This window comes from Pongo abelii, chromosome 15 (assembly GCF_028885655.2).
Source record: "Pongo abelii isolate AG06213 chromosome 15, NHGRI_mPonAbe1-v2.0_pri, whole genome shotgun sequence".
In the NCBI taxonomy this organism is placed as follows: domain Eukaryota; kingdom Metazoa; phylum Chordata; class Mammalia; order Primates; family Hominidae; genus Pongo; species Pongo abelii.
This window is the reverse complement of record NC_072000.2, coordinates 110,845,740-110,868,114: the sequence shown is the minus strand read 5'-3', so window position 1 is coordinate 110,868,114 and position 22,375 is coordinate 110,845,740. Positions and strand designations below refer to the sequence as shown.

General features: G+C 41.5%; 1 gene segment (V, D, J or C); it reads left to right on the top strand.

Annotated features, from left to right (window-relative positions):
* Positions 1 to 22,375, top strand: part of LOC100938028 (immunoglobulin heavy constant mu-like) — a 478,283-nt gene that overhangs the window by 9,289 nt on the left and 446,619 nt on the right. Inside the window, 1 exon segment of the C gene segment in view lies at positions 22,243 to 22,331. Within this exon segment, the coding sequence occupies positions 22,286 to 22,331 (46 nt within the window).

Genomic DNA, 22,375 nt, shown 5'->3' with positions numbered 1-22,375 from the left:
GAACTTTGCCTTCCAGGGGTAAAGCCTGGTTTATCATGAGGTATTACATTTTAAAGTGCTTCTGGATTCTATTTGTTAGTATTTTGTTGAGAAATTTTAGGTCTATGTTCATTAGGAATATTCATCTGTTGTTTTCTTTTTTAATTATGTATCTTCCTGATTTTGTATCCTAAGAACACACAGTGAAGGATGGACAGTCTCCCAATAAATGATGTAAAAACTGGACATCCATATGCAAAATAAATAAAATTAGACCTTCTCTAACACCATATACAAAAATCAACAAAAATACACATAACATGAAACCATAAACTCATAGACAACATGGAAAAATAATTCATGTCATTGATTCAGAAATGATTTATTTGAAGTTAATCCCAAAAGCAAGCCCAGCAAAAAACTATGTGCAATTATATATCTGACAAGAAGTTCTATCAAAATGTATAAATAATCCATACCACTCGATAGCAAATATCAAATGACCTCATAAAAACAGCAAAAACCTGAATAGATTTTTTTCAGAAGACACATGCATGAAAAACAGAGCATAAAAATGTCCTCAAGATTACTAATTGTCAGAGGAATTCAAATCAAAAGCACAATGACATATCACCTCACACCACTTAAAATGGCTATTATCAGCAAGACAAAAGATAACAAATGTTGGCAAGAATGATCCACAGCCATAAAGAGAGCTTTGATTGGCCAAGAGACTGATTTCAGTAACTTTCTCCTGTGAAGAGACCACTGACCATGGACTCGTCCTGGCTAATTTCTGGAGGCTGTGCACTGTGTGTCTTTCTGCCCCTGCACAAAGCCCTTTTGATACACAGGACCCAACTGCAATTCATTTAGTTCTTAAGTCCTCACCCCAAAGCAAACCTGAAATGCATGTATCATGTGTGTTTGCTTATTAGACATGAGAGCCTGCACGCCATATGAATATCCATAGCTCCTTCTATAGCCTGCTGAGTGTGTACACTTGACCAATCCATTTGCACAAATTCATTTCTCGTCTTTCCCTCTCTTAAAGTGCCTGCTCACAGTCTCTGTGGGAGGCTTTCCTTCCCAGCCTGTTAAGATGGCCGTCCTGCAGCTTCAACCCTTTCTGAGAAATAAAGTCTCCTTTCTAAATTTATAAACTGGGTGATTCTTCCGTTGAAAGCACAAGCTGTTGGGAAGAATTATATGGCAATTCCATAAATGCCTGGAAGACAGGTGTGGATAGAGTAGGGTAAGAAGTCCTGGGGGCCACACACCCCCCTCTGATGGAATTTCCCTCCAGAAACTTCTCGGTTCTCAAGATGAGAATCCAAACAGATTCCCTCATGGCTCTGTCGTCAGGAGAACTATACTCTGATAAATATGCCCAGAGGTTCCTCCAGACAGACCCTACAGGGAAAAAATGCTTTTCAAGATCTCTATTCTAGGTGAGGGGAAGGGATTCTTTTCCATCCCAGACAGCTTCATGTTAGCCTTCCTGAGTCATGAAAAGGGGTATAATTAATAAAACATCTGGGGTCAGATTCAAGAAAATAATCTGTGGATGCTGCAGCCTGGAGGGGGAGTGGAGGATGGAGGAAAATCAGCTGTACCACTGGAGACTCCTTGTAAATGGTGCAGCCTAGAGAAAGAACAGCAAGAAATCATTGGAATTAAATTTCCAGAACATATACTGCTCCCCTACCCACCACATCACCTCACCACCAGTATGATTAAGCTGGATTAAAGAGAAAAGTGTGGAAAGGCACAGACTCCATCTAAGGACTAGAATTTAGGGAAACCAAAGGCAGTGGGAGAGAACAAGTCAAGGACAGTAAAGTGACTTAAAACCTCTTAGACCAACAGCTTCAGGAACAAGGTCACATCCCTTCCCTCAATGACATTAGATTTACCTCTCATGGGGCATCTGCAGGGTGCACAGGTGAGAACTGGCAAAGAGAACATGAAGGCACTTTCCAAATCTCCATTAGTACCGAGCTTGCTTTAGCTCTGTTTGGGAAAAAACAAAACAATGAAACAACAACAAACATAACCAGGACTAGGATCAGTGTTGGAAGCACTTTTCATTGGCAAGACACTAGGAAGGAGGGCAAATTCCAGGCCAGTTACTATGCAAATATGCCACTGTGAGTGTGTGTGGTGGTGAGCTTTGAGACATAGGGTCTGTGCGTACAGTTATAATCGATATAATCTTCAACCACAGAATCCTAAAAAAAATGAGCCTCCCCCAAAGTCCCCATCAGTTCCTGGACTCGCCATGTGTCTGGACTGAATCAGTGGATCTGGAGCTCCAGGGAAGGGGCTCCCTGGTGGCTTTTGTGATTCCTTGCTTGCTGTGCTGAGGTCTCCCTGTAGATTATGTTGGGTTTTCTAAGGCCTATTTTCTATTGTAAGAGGTGGTGGGAGAAGCAATTTCTGTCACTGAAAGAGCATTCTGAGCCAGGGCACAGCCCCTTCCTACTGGGCTTGAGATTCTGGGAGGAAAAATTTCTCTGACAGGAGGAAAAATTTCCCAGACAGGAACTTCCCTGCAGGGCGGGAGCTGAGCGGCAGGGGGCGGGAGCTGAGCGGCAGGGGGCGCTCAGGGAGCACCCAGCACAGGATCCAGCCCTGGAGGAGGTGCACAGGAGGCTGGGGCAGGGTTTTCTCTCAGGAATCGAATGTTCCTTATTTCAAAGCAATAATGACCTAACATTTAAATAAGAATTTAGCAAGTACTGATGTGCCTTTAAGTATTTTATTGTATATGCAGCCTATACCTAACCCAATAATTTAATGCAAACCGGATTTAAAAGGAGAAATGTCTAGGTCTTTCAAATGTATTTGTAGTTAGGAATTGAGGGGTAGTTTTATTACTTCAATGGGTGTTACTATCTGGAGACACACTCATCCCAGAAGTTAGATGTGCAGAGGGCAAGGCTCAGGAAAAGTTCAGGTAGACAGTGAGCCATATGAACAGGGAATCACGTTGAGGACCATGTCCTGTGAGATTTCTGTGAGAGGAGTTCTGTCTTCACAGACTTCTGGGCATGTCAGAGGACAAATATCATTAAACAAATTCAGGGCAGGGAGCTCAGCATTCCCACTGTGGCATGGTCCACGTGTCACCTATCTTCTTCCTCAGGGTGGCGTGGCCTGAGCTATGAAAAACCTGCCTCATGAATATGCAAATGCAGTGGTGTCTACTGAGGTAAATACAGATCTGTCCTTGCCCAGAGAGCATCACACAACAACCACATCCCTCCCCTACAGAAGCCCCCAGAGCACAGCACCTCACCATGGACTGGACCTGGAGGCTCCTCCTCTTGGTGGCAGCAGCTACAGGCAAGAGAATCCTCAGTCCCAGGGCTGATGAGGGGACTGGGTCCAGTTAAGTGGGGTCTCATCCACTCCTCTGTCTTTTCCACAGGCGCCCACGCCGAGGTCCAGCTGGTACAGTCCGGGGCTGAGGTGAAGAAGCCTGGGGCCTCAGTGAAGTTCTCCTGCAAGGTTTCTGGATACACCTTCACCGAATTATCCATGCACTGGGTGCGACAGGCTCCTGGAAAAGGGCTTGAGTGGATGGGAGGTTTTGATCCTGATGATGGTGAAACAATCTACGCACAGAAGTTCCAGGGCAGAGTCACCATGACCGAGGACACGTCTACAGACACAGCCTACATGGAGCTGAGCAGCCTGAGATCTGAGGACACGGCCATGTATTACTGTGCAACAGACACAGTGTGAAAACCCACATCCTGAGAGTGTCAGAAACCCTGAGGAAGGAGGCAGCTGTGCTGGGGCTGAGGAGATGACAGGATTTATGAGGTTTAAAAGTATTTAGAAAATGGGTTAAGTAATTGAGTAAAACAGCAGTGGAAAGATGTGTACACTGTCATTATGTAGGAAATAGTATTTTCTACTGTCACCATATAAATAACACTCACAGAGTGGGAAAGGCAGCCATCAATCAAGCTGATGCAAACATTCCCATGGAGGGCTTGTGGGGACATACATTTTAAAATTGGATGTATAAATCATTAGAAACAGGATTGCTTGATCTCATGGTAAGACTAAATATAGTTTCCAAGAAGTGGCCGAAATTTCTTCCAAAATGTCTTTGCCCTTCCTTTTACATTGAATTTATTTTAAGGGAGTTTTAGGATCACGGTAAGTTTGAGTAGAAGAAACAGAGTTCCCATGCACTCCTACCCCCCACGCTCAGCCTTCTCTGCTATCAACACACTGCACCAGTGTCATAAATCGGTTACAGTGGATGAATCTCCACAGACACATTGGTTGTTTCCTTTTCTGGTGGTCCCTGGTATAACAAGCCTCAACTATCTTGAAGCACCCCAGGTTCAAGTGCATTCTTCAAGTGGGTTACTGGGAATGATGCCAGGTAGAGGGAAAGTGGGTGGGGCCATTCCTCTTTGCACTCTTTCCTCAAGGATCCATAAAATGTACATTTACGTGGAGCTCCTCTTTCTCCTGGTTTTATATGCCCCTTCCCCAAGGGTAAGGTTTCCCAGTGTTTACAGCGGGAGTCCCCAGTCCCCATGCTGTGGATCTGTTAAGGTGTGCAGTGTGTTAGGAACCGGGCCACACAGCTGGAGATGAGTGGGGGTGAGCCGGCATGGCTGCCTGAGTTCCGTCTCCTGTTGGATCAGCTGTGCATTACATTCTCCTATGAGCTGAATTCATTTTTATATATATATATACTTTAATTCTAGGGTACATGTGCATAACGTACAGGTTTGTTACATAGGGTTACATGCGCCATGCTGGTTTGCTGCACTCATCGAAGTCTATTGTGAAGTGCGCATACAAAGGACCTAGGTTGAGCGCTCCCTATGAGAATCTAATGCCTGATGATTGCAGGGGGAACAGGTTCGTCCCAAAATCACCCGCTGCCATCATCATGGAAAAATTCTCTTCCACCAAACTGTTCCCTGGTGCCAAAATGGTTGGGGACACTGGTGTAGAGGCAGGTCTGTACCTCGGAAAGCCAGCAGCTTCTGGTGAATCCCATAATTAATGTCCTTTAATGAGAAGTGGAGACTTTGGTCATGAGGGCCTTCGTGAATAATGCCCTACAGTTGGATTCAAAACATTGTAAGCTCTTGGGGGGTGTTTCTGGATAAAGCCCTTTGTGCAGAAAATGCAGACACATCCATGGGATCCATGCAGGAAAAAAGCTTCCTTTACAAAGTGGTTTGGCACCTGGAAGGAGCTCTCAGGGTTGGGCACTGTACCCTTTGCTGGCTGCACTTTAGCCAGAGACCTGAGCCTGATTGGTCTTGCAGTGGGAGAGCCTTCCTGGGGTCAAAGGTTACAAAAATGCCTATCATCTTCCAGCTGAGCAAGCCCATCTGCGTGCTTGTCGGTGTCAACCGCATGAGGGGTGCACTCTGGAAGATGACAAGATGCACACAAACCTCCTCCCACTGATTATCCACCACCACACACTCAGCTACAACCCGTGCTCCAGAAAGGGACAGGGGCCTGCAAGGATAAACAGAACGGAAGTATTCTATTACCCGGGAAAGCACATTTCAGGAAGGTTAACTCATAAGTGTTCAGGAAGTGACTGAAGGGCAGTGGTAGGTGAAGTGATGGGACAGCCTCAGGGCTGCACATGTGGAGGGCTCCCTCCCCACACAGCCTTTTCCTCCAGGAGCTGCACCAGGAAATCACAGAGGATCAGGAAGGATTCTGAGAACATTCTTCTGTGGTGCTGCCTAGAGGGGCAAAATAAATTATAAAAAATAAATCAATTCTAAATATAGTATGATATTTGTTATTAGAAACTACTTCTGGATCCTGTGGGAACCCTGACATAAGCCACCATTCTCTGTGAACAAACATTTAACCCCTCCTTCCATGGGGAGGTCGATGAGCTTGGATCGGTTCTTTCATGGATAGTATCCCCCAAACTCCTCTCCACTCCTTGCCTATCCCCGGGTCTCTCAGTGACAAGTTCTCCTCAGTGGAATGTGGTTGATGTAGTGAGATCTTCAAATTTCCTGTCTTCTGTGTTCTCATGTTCTCCCCTTATCTGAGATTAAGAAACTCACCTGCATGTAGTACATTATAGCCTACTGTCTCTCACGGACAAAACAGTGGCCACGCCAACCAACCCTGTGGCTGACAGCAACCACCGGCGGCCACCATCCCCTCCACAGCCTGTGTTGGAACATCACCTGAGAGACTGTATTAGCAACTTTCCTTCAGAATCATCTTAAAAACTTTGTGTCCCATTTCACATGGAGATGTCATTTTTCCATTTCATCTTCATAGAGAAATAGAAGGAGAATAATACCAAATACACTTCCTATCTCCGGATTATTCAAATATAATTGTCCCTTTATCACCTTCTGATTTCTGGTCTTCACAGAATACGAATTTTTCTCACTGATGTTATACCAAAAGCTGTGAAGCGCCAGATACTGGGATTAATTTAACCAACATTATTATTCTAATAATTCTTAGAATTTAGAATTACAATTATCCTCTTTTCGTATAGGGATAAACTAACCTATGCCTTTGAAAATAAGCCCTTACATGAGAGTGAAAAGCCATAGATTTGGAGAATTTCCTTGCAAATCCAATATTTGGAAAAGGGATTTTATCACAAATATACAAATTAACTTACAATTGAACAACAAAACCACAGAATTTAATTTTAAAATGGGCAGAGACCTGAATAGAAACCATATCCAAAAGACAAACATAAAAAGTGATCAACTTGATTTTCATTAAGTGTACTTATGTTTAATATTTAAAAAGTTCTACTAAACTATGAGAATGGGTAAAAATTACAAGGTAGACAATATCAGATGGTGATGAGGAAGTTGAAAAACAGGAACTTTCACCCCTTGCTGGTGGGAATGCTGAAATGGCACATAGAAAACTACAGTTAATAATTTATTGTATATTTCAGAATAGCTACAAGATAAGATTTGGAATGTTCATAACACTAAGAAATAATCAATGATAGAGATGAAGGATATCCTAGTTATCCAGATTTGATCACTGCACATAAAATGCTTTTATCAAAATATCACTTGTACCACCTAAATATTTTGAAATATTGTGTATCTATATAAATCAAACATTAAAAAACACCAATGCGGTGGAATCCAGCTAATTGCAGATTCCCATTAGATGGGATGTTCTACATAATATGTAAACTAATCAGAATCTGTGGGTTTGTAAAGGACTTTAGAAATCAACTAGGCTGCTTGTTTCTAAAGATAAGTCTCCCAAGTTTAAATATTTTCCTAATGGGTGGCGATTTTGAACATAGAAGAAATGTTAATATTTGTGTCTGGTAAGTTTTCTTCTTCTCGTGTTACGAGAAAAGGTTTGCAGGGAGGAATCTGGGACCATCTTTCAAGTCTCAACTTCACTGTGATTACCTCAGTAAATATTTTCTGATACCCCTGACTAAGATAAGTCTCATATCTGTCCTAGAAACTAAAAGTAGAATTATAAGCATCTACCTGACCAGATGGACCCTTCCTCTTCTCCAAGGAGTTCCAGAGACACTTGAAAACCTAGCTCAGGCCATGTTAGAAATAGAGGATCAGAAATGCCTCATTATACACTCCTCCCTTTGGAATTCAAGCACATCTAACCAGCATTTTTTTGAAAACAGAGCTTAAGGCTCAGAAAACAGATTATTTGTAGCAGTAAGATACCAAATTCTAACCTTACTCAAGAATATCATCACATGACAGAGAGCAGGCATTGAAAGGAATCAAAGGCTTTTACCCTAAAATATATTCCTTTGACATATTTTAAAATAGCCCGGCACAGTTATCTTTTGTGAGAGAAATTTACATTCTGTAGAGAATCTCCTTCCGTTTCCAGGTCTTTTTCTTATACCAAGGAGATTAGCTGAGAACCTAGCTTCTTTTAAAGGTCTTAGGAGAAAACATTTCCCATCTATTGCCTCTAAAAGTGGTCACATAAGAGACTTCATCTACATAGTAAGAATCTTGTTCTCCAAAACCTGTTTTCTTAACCTAGAAACATTTTTCTACTGGTTTCAGGTCTTTAGAAAAAAGCTTAAATCTTTCAATCGTCAATCAGAAAATATTTGAACTCACTCTAAGTTGTAATCCCCGCCCCACACTGCCTCACTTCTAGCTGTATTGTCTTTATGGACCAAATCAACATATATCTCACATGTATTGGTTGGTGACTGTCTCTCTAGTACATTAAATTTAAGCTGCCATCAAGCCACTTTGGGCACATGTTCTCAAGATCTTCTGGGGCTGTTCACAGTTCATGGTCCTCACATTTGCCTCAGAATAAATCTCTCTAAATATTTTGCAAGGTTGCTTTTTCATCAGTAGTTCTAACAGAACCTACTCTGTGGTTTTTGTTAAAAGCATGATATTAATATAGTATTAGTAATATTAGTATTAGTTATAACACATGTTGGAAAATTCTTATGAAGTTATGAATAGACTAACAATGGGATCAAGTGTAAATGTTTCACAGTATTTATGCAAGTTATTTCAAAATTTATCTTCTGCAGATACTTCTATCAGATTCATTATATCAGCTAATTACTTGCTTTATGATTTTTGCATTTTATTGTAGATGATCACACCCTATATTTTCTCGGTCTTTATTGTAGAAAATTGTGTGAAACTAGTCAGGGCTACATTTGAAAGTCATTGTCGCAGTGGCTGCAGAATCAAAGTGTGTTTCCTCTGCAGCCACCAGACACTCAGATTACTCCAATGACACCTTAACTTTGTTTCCTGCTTGGCTTTGGGCCTTAGTCTTGTCCTATCCAGACAGACTCTGTCTTTCATCTCCCCCAGGTCAGGCCAGAGCCACGTGGACCTGACAATTGTCAATTTGGTGGGAAGGGTTGCACTGAATGGGCACTCTCCGTCCTTCTGAGGGAGCCAAACTGCTGGCAAACATGGCAGTCCTGGCTCAGGGTGTGTCCTTCCAAGTATCCCTGCCCCTCCTGCAGGTGCGATGCTGATCCATGCATCTTCCTCCCCTTCTTGGGTAGAGGGTCTCCTTGTTCTTTCCCCAATCTTCTCCCAGTAGCCACTATGTCTTCCCACTGATGTCTTCAGCTTCCTCTTTTTTGCCCTTCCCAGCAGGATGAGGCTGTTATTCCTGAGGGAAGAGAGAGGAGGTGGGAGATGAGGCTGTTATTCCTGAGAGAATGAACAGAGCTTTGGAGCTTTTCTTTCTTCTACCCCAGTTTCTATGAGTTCCTCCAGTGCCTGTAACACAGAGGTGTTAGTGGCTTTGCCCCTGCGTGTTAATTCTTTCGTCATGTATTGGTGGCCCGGGGAGCTGGGTCTGGATGCATTTCAGCCACAGCTGCTGTTCCGCTTCCCACACAGAACCATCTCGGGAGGGAGAGGGTAGAGATTTTTGTGATGTGTCCTCAATCCTGGCAGAAAAGGTTTCAATAGCAATAGGATTCCCTCAGTTGTACGTCCTCTGATAATTTAAACAATAACTTCTTTATTATACTCAACTCTAAACGGTCTAAAGAATATGTCTAATTTAATTTCGCATTAGCTTATATGACATTTGCTGGCCTCTCCACCAGATAAGGTCATATTCTCTTCCTGTTTGTTCCTTCAAGTCACTGACTTTCACAAGATGTAAGCTCTCTTGATTATACTATAACATCAATAATCTGGTGTACTAAAGAAAATATGCTAATTTGCAGCTTACTAAAGTTAGTTGTTTTAGTAAAAATAATATATTTTTTATGGCATGCCTACATCTCCAGGCTGAGTAGAAGCTTTATTTGTAATACTCAGAAACTGCAAATAACACAAATATTAAGGAGCTTTCTAAATAAATACTATGGATGCATTCTTTAACTGGAATACTGTTACTCATTAGAATCAACACATTCTTTATACACAACCAAATTACTGACTCACAAGTAATTATTCTGAGCAAGAAGCCACACAAATGAAATTGAAAATATAAGATTTCACTTTAACGAAATCTTGAAAAATAGATCTGAGTTAACAAGATGAGAGGTTGACTCAGTATGGTGAGAGGGAAATAATGGGGAGGCAGGAATGAGAGGAACACAGGGAGGCTTTTAACTGTAATCATCGTTATCTCAATTGTTATTTTGGACGCACAGGTGAGCACATGTGAAATTACATTTTTTTTTCCTTTGGAGACATGGTTTTGCTTTGTCATTCAGGCTGGAGGTCTGTGGTGAGATCATAGCTCTCTGCAGCCTCAGACCCTGGGTCTCTAGCAATCCTCCTCCCTCTGCCCTATGTAGCTGGGACTACAGGTGTGCACCACCTTGCTCAGCGTCAGTGCATATTAAACTGCACACTTTAATTATGCAGTATTTATTATATAGCAATAATGCCTCAATAAGGGTATTACAAATAAGTGGATAGATAATTTGTTAAAGACTGATTGAAAAATAGATACCAACATGAGAAATGTATGACACTCAAGAAAATAAAACTGTAGGAAACTTGCTTTTCTTTATATTTGTTAGGTAATCACAACAGTGCGTACACATCACACCATGTTCCCATTACAGAGAAAAGGTTCTGCAGACCTTCACGAGCTGCGACCCCTGTGTGCTGGGCTTGGTTCAGGGAGAAGTCAGGTCCAGTGGTGAGAAGCACAGGCCGTGATACCCAGGCTCACTCTGACCAAACGTGAGCTCTGGGGACATTGTAAAACCCACCTGTGCTTTTGCTGATAATTTTTCATCTTTATCATGGAAATAATATTGATACTATATACCATGGTTTCTCTGCATATGTAAAAATAAAAGATGATTGGTGCTAACTTTAAAAATATGCAGTTTATGTAGATGTATTGTACCTCAATAAAACTGTTTTAAAATAAAAATTACAAAATTATAAGATTTTTAGGTTTTAAGGTTTAAGTTTATCACAAAACGAACTGACAATAGGAAACCACAATTTCCCAATGCTATCAATATCACAAATCTCCCCGAGGACACTCTGACATGCTCTGAGCCCCACTATCTCCAAAGGCCTCTCACCCCAGAGCTTACTATATAGTAGGAGATATGCAAATAGAGCCCTCCCTCTGCTGATGAAAACGAGCCCAGCTTTGACCCTGCAGCTCTGAGAGGAGCCCCAGCCCTGGGATTTTCAGGTGTTTTCATTTGGTGATCAGGACCGAACACAGAGGACTCACCATGGAGTTTGGGCTGAGCTGGGTTTTTCTTGTGGCTATTTTAAAAGGTAATTCATGGAGAAATAGAAAAATTGAGTGTGAGTGGTTAAGAGTGGGATAAACAGTGGATACGTGTGGAAGTTTCTGACCAGGGTTTCTTTTTGTTTGTAGGTGTCCAGTGTGAGGTGCAGCTGGTGGAGTCTGGGGGAGGCTTGGTACAGCCTGGGGGGTCCCTGAGACTCTCCTGTGCAGCCTCTGGATTCACGTTCAGTAACTACTACCTGCACTGGTTCCGCCAGGCTCCAGGGAAGGGGCTGGAGTGGGTCGCATATATTAGTAGTGGTAGTGGTGGTAGCACAAACTACCCAGATTCTGTGAAGGGCCGATTCACCATCTCCAGAGACAACGCCAAGAACACGCTGTATCTGCAAATGAACAGCCTGAGAGCCGAGGACACGGCTGTGTATTACTGTGCGAGAGACACAGTGAGGGGAAGTCAGTGTGAGCCCAGACACAAACCTCCTGCAGGAACGCTGGGGGGAAATCAGCTGCAGGGGGCGCTCAGGACCCACTGACTAGAGTCATCCCCAGAGGCAGGTGCAGATGGAGGCTATTTCCTGTCAGGATGTGGGAATTTGTCTTCTTCTGACAGTTTCTCAAGGGAACCTCTCTAAACTCAGAATTCTGTGCTTACTAGTGTCATCTCTACGTATTTTTTAAAACATCATTTTAATATGAGGACCTATTCTTACATGCACCAAATGCAGATTGACGCTTACAGAGATGAAAAGTCCTCAACCATGATCACCAGGATGAGAGTCCTAAGGAAGCTCAGGGGTGCCTGGTGACTCTTCTGCAGTCAGTCCTGGGACAGAAACCTCAGGGAGATTCCCTGACTAGAACAGTCTTTAGGAATTTTTATCACAACCAACAGAGAGGCTGCGCCAGGGGCAGTGTCATGTAGAAACTCACAGGTTCCACGTCTGACCCTTCTCCTGACACTAAAGCCAATCAGCACCAGCACTGACCCTGCTCCTTTAGCTCCCAATCCATGTTCTTTCTTTAGAGTGTTTGTTCTCCCTTTTTTATTTGCTTTTCCTGCTTCCTGAAACACAAACAGATTGTCTCTGTGGTCCACATTCCAGGGCTCAAGGCATTTTCTCGGAGCTCAGGTGGGGCTTAGGCTGCGGCTCCTGCAGCCACCTGGGAGAGGCTGATAGGACTTCCTTCTCTCCCCATTTTCTCAGGACCCTCCACTGTGTTGTGTGTAGGCTCATCTGGGAATGCAGTTGACCATTAATACTGAAGGGGATAAACTTATTTGATCAAAATGGGATGTGGATGTGGAATTAACCCTGTTCCATGAACAGTGTCAGAGTCATCTGCTTCAGAAGCAGTGTTAGAAAGAGCTGGTGAAATGTGTCAGAATCAAGATGGAGCCACTTGTGTTAAAACCCTAATGAATGAAGCTGGAGAAGGCCATGAAGGAGGGTTCTAACACACATATTCCTGATAACAAGAATTATCATAAAGAGACTCTGCACAACCATAACCTTGCACAGAGGCCACCACATTAAAAGAATTACTTCTCCCAGTGTATCTGCCCAGCAACTGCCTGTTCAGCCTTACACCGATGTCCCCCCGTTATTGATCCTTCTAGCCCAGCACAATTGTCTTAAACAGCTGATGTGACCCTCCTCATTTTTCCTTTATTCTTTATCTTCCTATACCAACCTGAATGCACCCATACACATTTCAATTGCAATACACATCCTAGAATAAATATTATTATATTTTAGAGTCTCTCTCTGTCTGTTATTCAGGGTTGACAAGCTACAGACGGACATGCCACTTTTCTGTGAGACGTGGAAGATGACAGTTTTTGGAGATGTCTGGGAATACCCAGTGTCCAGAAGATCATCCATCATTAAGTGCAGGCTGGAGGTCCCAGAGAGAGGCGAAGCTGCTGAAACACCATGGAATTTCATTTTCTCCAGTTCTTCTCTGATGGAATCAGGCCCACCCATTTTGCTTGTCTTAAGTAAATTCACAGCACCACATATATTAGTGTTGCAGTGAATAACTACAAAGTCTACCCTAACCAAGTGTACCATCAAATTTACCATTACCCAGAGTGAAGAATCTTTAACGTGAGATCTATGTTCATAAATTTTTTTAAGGTGAAAAACTGATCACTATCCCAACAGGCAAATATGATTTTGCTAATGAGTGGTAGATGTTGCATGTATTTTTGGATGTCAACCCTTTTTCAGATGCATGGCTTGCAATTATATTTTCCCATTGTGTAGGCTGGAATTCTTTCCACACTTTGTAGAATCTTTTTGTTTTGATGTAGTTCCACCTGTTTAATTCTGCTTTTGTTTTATGTACCTTTAATGTGAAATATAGGAAATCATTGGTAATATTATTTTCTGGGTGGGGGAAATTTTACAATTGCAGGCCATATGTTTAAATATTTAGCCCATTCAGAGTGATTTTTGTGTTTATTCTAACCTAAAATTCTTAACTCTTGGCATGTGTACATCCAGTTTTCCTAACACATTCTTAGGGAGAGACTTGGTTTATCTGTTTTGTATTATCGGTTCTCATGCTGAAAATCAGTTTTCCATTGATATATTAGTTTATTTCTGAGCTCTTTCTACATGTTTATGCCAACTCCATCCTGTTTTTGTTATTCTACTTTTGTTATTACTTTTGAAGTCTGGAAGTAAGATGTCAAGTTTATTTTTGCCTTTTTACAGATACTATAGCAAAATATTTTAACCTTTCACTCTTCCATATGATAAAAGTATGGCTTTAAATAATGACTTTTATTATATACAGATTATACTCTTGTATTCCTAATTTTTAGAGGTTTTATTATGAGATCTTGAATTTTTTAGATGTTATTTTCTGTGTCTGGTGAGAAGTTAACTGATTCTTTTCCTTTATTCTCTTAATTTACCACATCAGATATATTGATTTGAAGATGTTGAATCATCAGTGCATCTCAAAAATAATTTGGAGCTTCTCATGGTGTATAATCCTTTTAAAGCCTTATATAACTTAGTTGACTATGAATTGGGAGTAGTTTATTTATATATACTAAGAACATTTGTCAGAAGTTTGATTTTCTTCTTTTGCCTTTGTCTATTACTGGTAATACAGTGATCGGAGCCTCTTAGAAAGAGTTTAGAAGGTGGGGACCTCACGGATGTTTTAAAAAGTTAGAGAATGGTTGTCATCACTTTTTTAAATGCTGAGAGTCATTTGTTATGTAATATATAACCCATCATAAGGAATATTTCTAGTGTGCTTGGGAAGCATGCATATTACACTGCTGTTGGTTGGAATGTTCTGTAGATGTCTATTAGGGCAGTTTGTTCAACAGCGCTTAAGTCCACAGGCTTCCTAAGAATTTTTCTGTCTATGCTCTATATATTATTGAGAGCAAGGTTTTGAAGTCTCCTCATTTTTTTATTGTTTTCTATTTCTCCTTTTATACATCTTAAAGTTTCATAAATGTAGTTATATTTCTATTTTTTCAAATATGTAAAAGAGAAATAAAAAATATTTGCTTAGTAATTTTAATGAGAAAATCACATAACAAGAAATTATATTTTCCAAATGCTGCCATCAACACTAAACTCCTCCAGGAGTATCACATCTGCCCTGGGCTCTGCTCTCTCCTCAGGCATCCCACCTCAGCGTTTGCTACAGAGGAGGGGACGTGAAAATAGGGCCCTCCCTTTCCTGATGGAAACCATCCCAGCCCTGACCCTACAGCTCTGGCAGAAGATCCCCAGTCCAGAGTTACCAGTACTTTTGATTTGATGATCAGCTCTGAACACACATGGCTCACCATAGAGTTAGGGCTGAGGTAGGTTTTCTTGTTGCTATTTTAAAAGGCAAATAATGGAGAAGTAGAGATATTGAGTGTGAGTGTATGTGAGTGAAAATACAGTGATTATATGTGGCAGGTTCTGACCAAAATGTCTCTGTGTTTGTAGGTGTCTAGTGTGAGGTGATGGTGGTGGAGTCTCGGGGAGAGGCAAGAGGCAGAAAAGTGTGCAGGAGGCCGGGTGAGCTGTAGACACTGTCAGCCCACTGTGCTGATCTCACAACAGTGCTGGAGAAGGTGGGAGTCTGATGGAGCTTCCTAACAATGCTGTGGTCCAAGCTAATTCCATCAAGGCCATTGGTTCTTCCCCGAGCATAGCTGTCCATCAGGAATCCCCCATGTGCCCCGCAGCAGCCACGCATTAGCATCTTCACTGTGCACAGTCATTGTTTGGGAGGAGCTCCAGGATGTGTCTCTTTGTCAAAAACTGGGTGATGATGTCAGAGAGCTGTGCCGGGTACCTGGTCCAGGTGCTCCCTGACGTTGGAGGTATAGGAGGTGCGTTCTCAGGGTGGAAACACCTTTTATGGAAATGTACATAAGAAAACATGATTTTCCTTGGTTCTCTTAGATGACATGGAGAAGCAAGCACGCAGCCTGCAAACAATTGTAGTTTCCTGCTTTATCCCAAGTTCACGATTTCTGTAAACTTTGATTTCTGTCCAAGTACAGAGATATTGATTAGAGTGTGTTTGGTTCTTTCCACACACTAACCCTCACCTCCCCCAGGTAAAGAGCACGCTGTCCTCACTCTGAGTCTGAGGGAGGAGCTGTTCCTGTACAACTAAGGGCCTGCAGAGACCCCCGTGTGCAGCTTTGCAGAGTCAGATCTTTCCTCATGTGAGGCGACCTGCCCTGTCCATGATTGCTGCTCAGGTCTAATTGTGAATTCAGGATTACGACACCCTTTAGGCTATCACAGGTCAATCTTATTCCGAAAATCACCCTTATCATAGATGGAGGTGATAATCCAATACCCATTCTTCTGTCAGCAGTTTGTCTTTCTTATTTGGTTGAAAGTTTGAAGAAAAAACGTGACCATATATTTGTCTAATTCTAACTTCTGAATCTGCTATTTGGTCTCGGGGAGCTACAAATTGCAAAACAGTGAGTTCTTCATTTTCATCCAAATGTGCATATTTGTGAATTTCAACATGTTGTTCAGAAACTGTGCGTGCCAACAACTGTGATTCTCGGTGCACTCCTGGCCTGGTGAAGCCCTCACAGATCCTCCCCCTCGCCTGTGCCATCTCTGCCTCTCCATTACAACCAGTGCTTCCTGCTATAGCTAGATCCGTCAGCCCGCCAGGGAAGGGACGGGAGTGAAACAGGTGCACAATACATGAGGGAGTGCACAATCCAACCCACTCCTCAAGAGTCCAGTCGCCATCTCCAGATCCACACCCAAAAAGCTGTTTTTCCTACAGCTGAGCTAACTGAGCAACGAGTACACAACCATGAATTTTTACACAAAAGACAGGGTAAGGGGAACTCATTATGAGCCCAGACACAAACCTCCCTGCAGGAGAGCTCAGGAGCAGCCCGAGACTCTCAGGACACCAGGGGGCGCTCAGGACACCCGTCAAGGCAGGTGGAAGAGGGAAAAGGTGCTGGAGATGGGGTTTTGCATCACCATCATATTTCACCACTGGACACCCGCCACTATGTTTATTCTCATGTACGTGATTCTTTGTATTATTAGAAAATGGCATTTATGTAAATATATAAGCAAATGTAGGTGCATCAAGTCGTCCTCTCCATCTTATGTGGACCTTTTCCATTAAGAATCTGAGTCTCTGTGTTTATTTGAGCTCCTCATAAATTATGGTCAATTATGTAGGATCTCCTTCTCTTCTTTCTCCTTTTTTCCCTTCTTCTCTCTCACTCACAAACTCACTCACACACACAGATTTCTAGAACTTCAATTACCTGATGTGTTGAAGACAATTGATTAAACTGCAGCTTTTCCAGTTTAGCTGCTGTTCATATTGCTGCAAGAATAAGAACGTTGTATTTCTCAGCTGTGTACTTCTCTAAGATGAGTAGCAGCTTTTTAAATAATACCCAGATACTGAAAGCAATCCAAATATCAATCAACAGTTTAATCAGTAAACAAATTGTGGTAAATTAATTCACTGGAAAAATACCCACTGTTACAATCAGGTACTGCTGGATACACTCAACAGCAAGGGTACATTCACAAGTACGTATGATGAGTAAAAAAGGACAAACAAATACAAGTCCATACATACTATTCCACTTTTATAAATTCTATAAAATGAATACTAATGTAATATTACATAAAGAAAACCAGTAGTTGACTCTGGTTGTGGTGTGAGAAGGGAAGGTGGAGGAAGCAGGAGTTATAGGAAAACGAGGAAATTTTGAGGATGATTGATTTTTTTTCTATACTGAGAAATGTAATGGTTGTGTCACTATTTGTCAAACTGTACATGATACGGGATGGTTATTATTTGCTACTTTCACCTCATTAAAATATTACAAATTTCAACACATATAATTTGATAGAAAATGAATTAGACAGAGATGAATGAAACATAAGAGAAGTAAAAAGGAAAATCACAGAACAATGGCATAAGGACTTCACTCACCAAACTGAAGAAATTTTAAATTTCTCAACACAGAATTAAAGATTTAATTTTATATATATATGAAATCAGAGAATCTGGAATATACCTGTGAATCAACCCTACACCTATCTATATTTTTAGGGAAACACTAGAATACAACTAAGTAATTTCATGATTTCATTACATAAGAGGGGTTAATCAACCACACCAGGCATGTCTAGCTCTGTCCTGGAGTTGGTTCAGGGAACAGGTGCATCCTGTGGTTAGGAATCGTGGCACCAAGCTTGCAGCATCAGTTCTAGTTCAAACAATGCAAAGGCCAAGAGATCTCAACTAAAATATAGTGTGGATGTCACATCCGTGGGTGCCGCACACTCCCCCATGTGAATGTGGAAAGGTTAGTTACTTCAGGAGGTGTCTGCGGAGATTAGTGCTGGTCTCTCATGAATGTCCAAAATGGCTCCATAGAGCAAGAAAGGAGACTGGCTCAGGGTTTCTATAGTGGTTTGGTGGTGGAGATAGAGTGAGGGTTCTCACTCAGGAAAGGAGTCTGTGGGGCTTGAACCTCAAAATGGTATCAAATGGGGGAGTTCCTGTGATTCCTAACTAGAGTACTCACCTCGTGTGGGAAAGAAAGAAGAAGATGGAGGAAGCGGCCTTAAGTAATCAGCAGTCAGACTCAAAACAATAGTCTGATGACTTATTCTATACAGCAACTATAAAAATCATGAACAAAAAAAATCAGTGTCTAATACGGGTGGACAACAACCAGGTCTACAAAAAAATGAGAAGACTGCTTATAAGAATAAGCAATTAATAATGAAAAGGATGAGGAAAATCAGGCGAAAAGGGTGAAAGGCACAGGGCAGGGGATTACACAAGGGTCCTTGTTCCCTTGCGTGGAGACTTTTCACTATCTAAAATCATCGGCTTATTCTGAATGTCTTAGGTCTGCTCCAAAACATCAGAAGCGCCAGAGGATTCCAGAGAATATTTAGTTTAATATGTTCTATTTGAGGTGCCTTACAAGTGTGTAAAATTCTTAGTTGTTATTATTATAATTAGAGATAGGCTCTCACTCTGTTGCACAGGTTGGAGTGCAGTGGCACAATCATAGCTCACTGTAACCTTGAAATCCCGGCTCACAAAATCCTTCTGTTTCAGCTTCCAGAGTAGCTAGGACTAGAGGGCTGCACCACCACACCCAGCTGATTTTTTTAAAAAAATTCTTTCATAGAAATGGGGTCTCTATGTTGCCCAGGCTGGTCTCGATCTCCTGGTCTCACGTGATTCCCCTGGTTTTGCTTCTCAAAGTGGTGGAATTATGGGCATGAGCCACCACATCTGGTCGATCTGATTCTTTAGTTGCAAAATATCACACAAGAATTGATTCCATGATTTTTTTTCTGCAGTGTTTTGGTCAATAGTGCCTGATAAGATTTATTCCAATATGTTTCAACAGCAGAATTTTTTCCTGATGTTTCTTCCAGCATATATAATGCCATGATTGAAGATTACAAAACCCTGGTAAAAGATGACATAAAAAGACGACCTTAAACTTTTGGTGATTGGAGTGAGTATAATACAAAAATTACTTTCAATATTGTGTAACACATGCATGCAACAGGACGGAGGTGAACAATGAGGGTAATATTTTTGAATGTATAAATCCTACAGATTCCAAGTCATAGGATAGTAACTGATGTGTCCTGAGGGAGGGACCATAATGCCATAGTGCTAGTGGGATAACTCTTGACCAAAAGAGTCTTCATATTTTATTAGAAGTTTTATATTTTTTATTTAAAGATGTCATTTTTCAACACACCCATTTTGCTAATCTAGATTAAATAGATGTGAACACACTCTTAGTATCCAGCCATGTCTCCTGTCTATCACATTATTAACCACACAGTAACTGACATCACTTGGGGCTCATTCTAATTATCCAATTACTTACTGATTTATCTCAATGCCTCTGGATTATCATGTGCGACTACTTTAGCAGAGAGTGAAGAAAGACAACCTAGGCTGATTAAACAATGAGGAAAATCACAACCTAATGCAACAAGAAGCCTGGAGGTGAGTGGCTCCAGGATTGAATAATTTGACAGCTCATGTGCCCAGGAAGTTTCTTTTCTCAGTTTTCCACACTGATGCATCCAGAAAGTCAGCTTCACCCCCCCCAGGTGACTCCCGTCATGCAGTGACATGGTGACAACATTCCCATGGTCACATACATATATTAAATATTGGCTGGAAAAGGGGCAGAGACATTTCTGCAATTCTCGTCTGAAGGACCAGGAACACCTCAACAGACCATCTCCCCTGCCCGCATGACCAGAACTGCACCACGTGCCCACATGGATGCTTATCCCTGATGGGGATAATAAGACTCCATTGAAGAGGCTGACAATTTTATCACATAAATTACTAAAGACTGATATAAAGGTTTCAAAAACTAATTGAAGTCTGTCCTTCTATGCCCACCAGAGACTACAGATCCTCCAATGGTACCTTCTTTGTCTTTTCTGCTTGACTTTGTCTCTTCACCTTGTTCCGTCCTCCAGAGAATCTCCTTCAGCTCCCTCAGGTGCATTCCTGTGTTTTATTTACTGACAAATTCTAACTTAGACTAAAGGGTCCATATTCCTAGGTCCATATTCCTTGGTCCATATTCCTAGGAAGGCATTGTGACCTGGACTCTGGGTGTGACCTTCTAAGTGTTCCTGACCCTCCTCCAGAGGAGATGCTGCTCTCTGTGTTCTTGCCCCTTCCCCTGGGATAGAGTCCTCCTGTTTTCCACACATGTTCCCTCCCCCAGCTCCAGTGTTCTCCATCAGTGTCATCACCTTTCAGTTCTGCTACCCTGCCCTGCAGACTAAGGCTCTGATTCCATAAGAAAAAGAGGGGAGCTGCTTCTCAATAGATCTTTGGTGGCGACCTCTGTTCCCATCTCAATTCCTGCGGGGTTGAACCAGTGGCCCTAGGATTCTGGTTTCAGTGGCTTGCCTTTGCAGAATAAATTCTTAGTTCCATAGTGGAAATAAGGGCATTGGGTCTGAATACCTTTTAGAAGTGTGGGCTCTTCTTTTCTCCCTGACAGACACTTCGAGAAAGGAAGATTTTTGTGACTGACCCCTTTCTTGGGGAAAGGATTTCAAGAGGATAGGTTAGCTTTTTAGTATTTGGTCCCTTAAAATTTCACACTACAAAACACTTGCCACATTGTATTTCAAGCAATCCAATACATATTTTTATTTTTTTATTGGAATAGCCTATATTCCAGACTCTGCCTTAGATAATTTCATACCCTGGCTTTGTTACTTTCTACAAGAACTTGCTTCTTCCTAAACTTCAGGTTTATTGTTTGTTTTGAAACTGTACTTATCAGAAGTATTAAAGAAAATTTGCAAAATTCCATCTTCCATGTTTATCTGTTATTGTTGATGCAGTTTTAAAAATTATGAAAAATATATTCATTTTGTAAGTACATTTCCAAGCTTAATAGCAGATTTTTAAGATCCAGAATAATACAAAATTCAAATGTTGTTCAGCTGCTTAATAAAAAACAAATTATGATAAACTTTGTTTGCTAGAATACTACCCAGCATTTATAATGAGTGAATGTCTGATATACACAACTACAAGGGAAAATATCTAATTATTTGTGCTAACCAAAATAAGCCAAACAAATAAGAATATATACTATGTTAGTTCATTTTTATAAATTCTGATAAATTAAAATGAATCTGCAGCAATATAAAGATTAGTAGTTGCCAGGGAAATGGTAGAAGAAAGAAACGGAAAAGAGGAAGAATATAGAAGAACAAAAGGAAATGCTGAGAATTCTCTTGTCCACCTTGATAACGATGGCGGTTACATCGTGTTTATCAACTGTAGACTTTAAATACGTGAAAGTTTATTATCTCCAAATGGAAACTTATAAAATTTCTTACAAGCAACAAATGGAAACTTAGACAAGGAAGGAGTGACAGAAAGATAGAAAAATGTATATTAAATTTCAGAAATACTTAAGAATTTCTCTACCTGAACCCTAGTTCTCACCATATTTTAGGTGAATGCTAGAATGCAGCAAAATCACACATGTTCTCAATACAGGAAATGGGTTCCACAAACCACACTAGGCACACCCAGCTCTGTCCTGGGGTCGGTTCAGGGAGTCATTGCAGACAGTGATGAGGAGCACAGGCCCAGGTACCAGGGCTTACCCATCCCAGACATGAGCTCTTAGACACATACTGAGCATGTGTACATGGAGAAACCATTGGCTCTGACGAAACATAATTTACACAAGTATGTAAAAATAAAATAAGGTAATCTTTTCAAAGTGTTTATCACAGTATAATTTTATAATAAGACAGCATATTTCCCAAATACCATCATTGTCACCAAACTCCTGCAAGGCACAGTCATCTTATCTGGGCCTGTCCTCTCCTCAGGCTTCCCACCCCAGAGCTTGCTATATAGTAGGAGACATGCAAATAGGGTCCTCCCTCTGCTGATGAAAACCAGCCCAGCCCTGACTCTGCAGCTCTGGGAGAGGAGACCCCGCCCTGGGATCCCCAGGAGTTTCCACTTGGTGATCAGCACTGAACACAGACCACCAACCATGGAGTTTGGGCTGAGCTGGGTTTTCCTTGTTGCTATTTTAAAAGGTAATTCATGGTGAACTAGAGACACTGAGTGTGAGGTGACATGA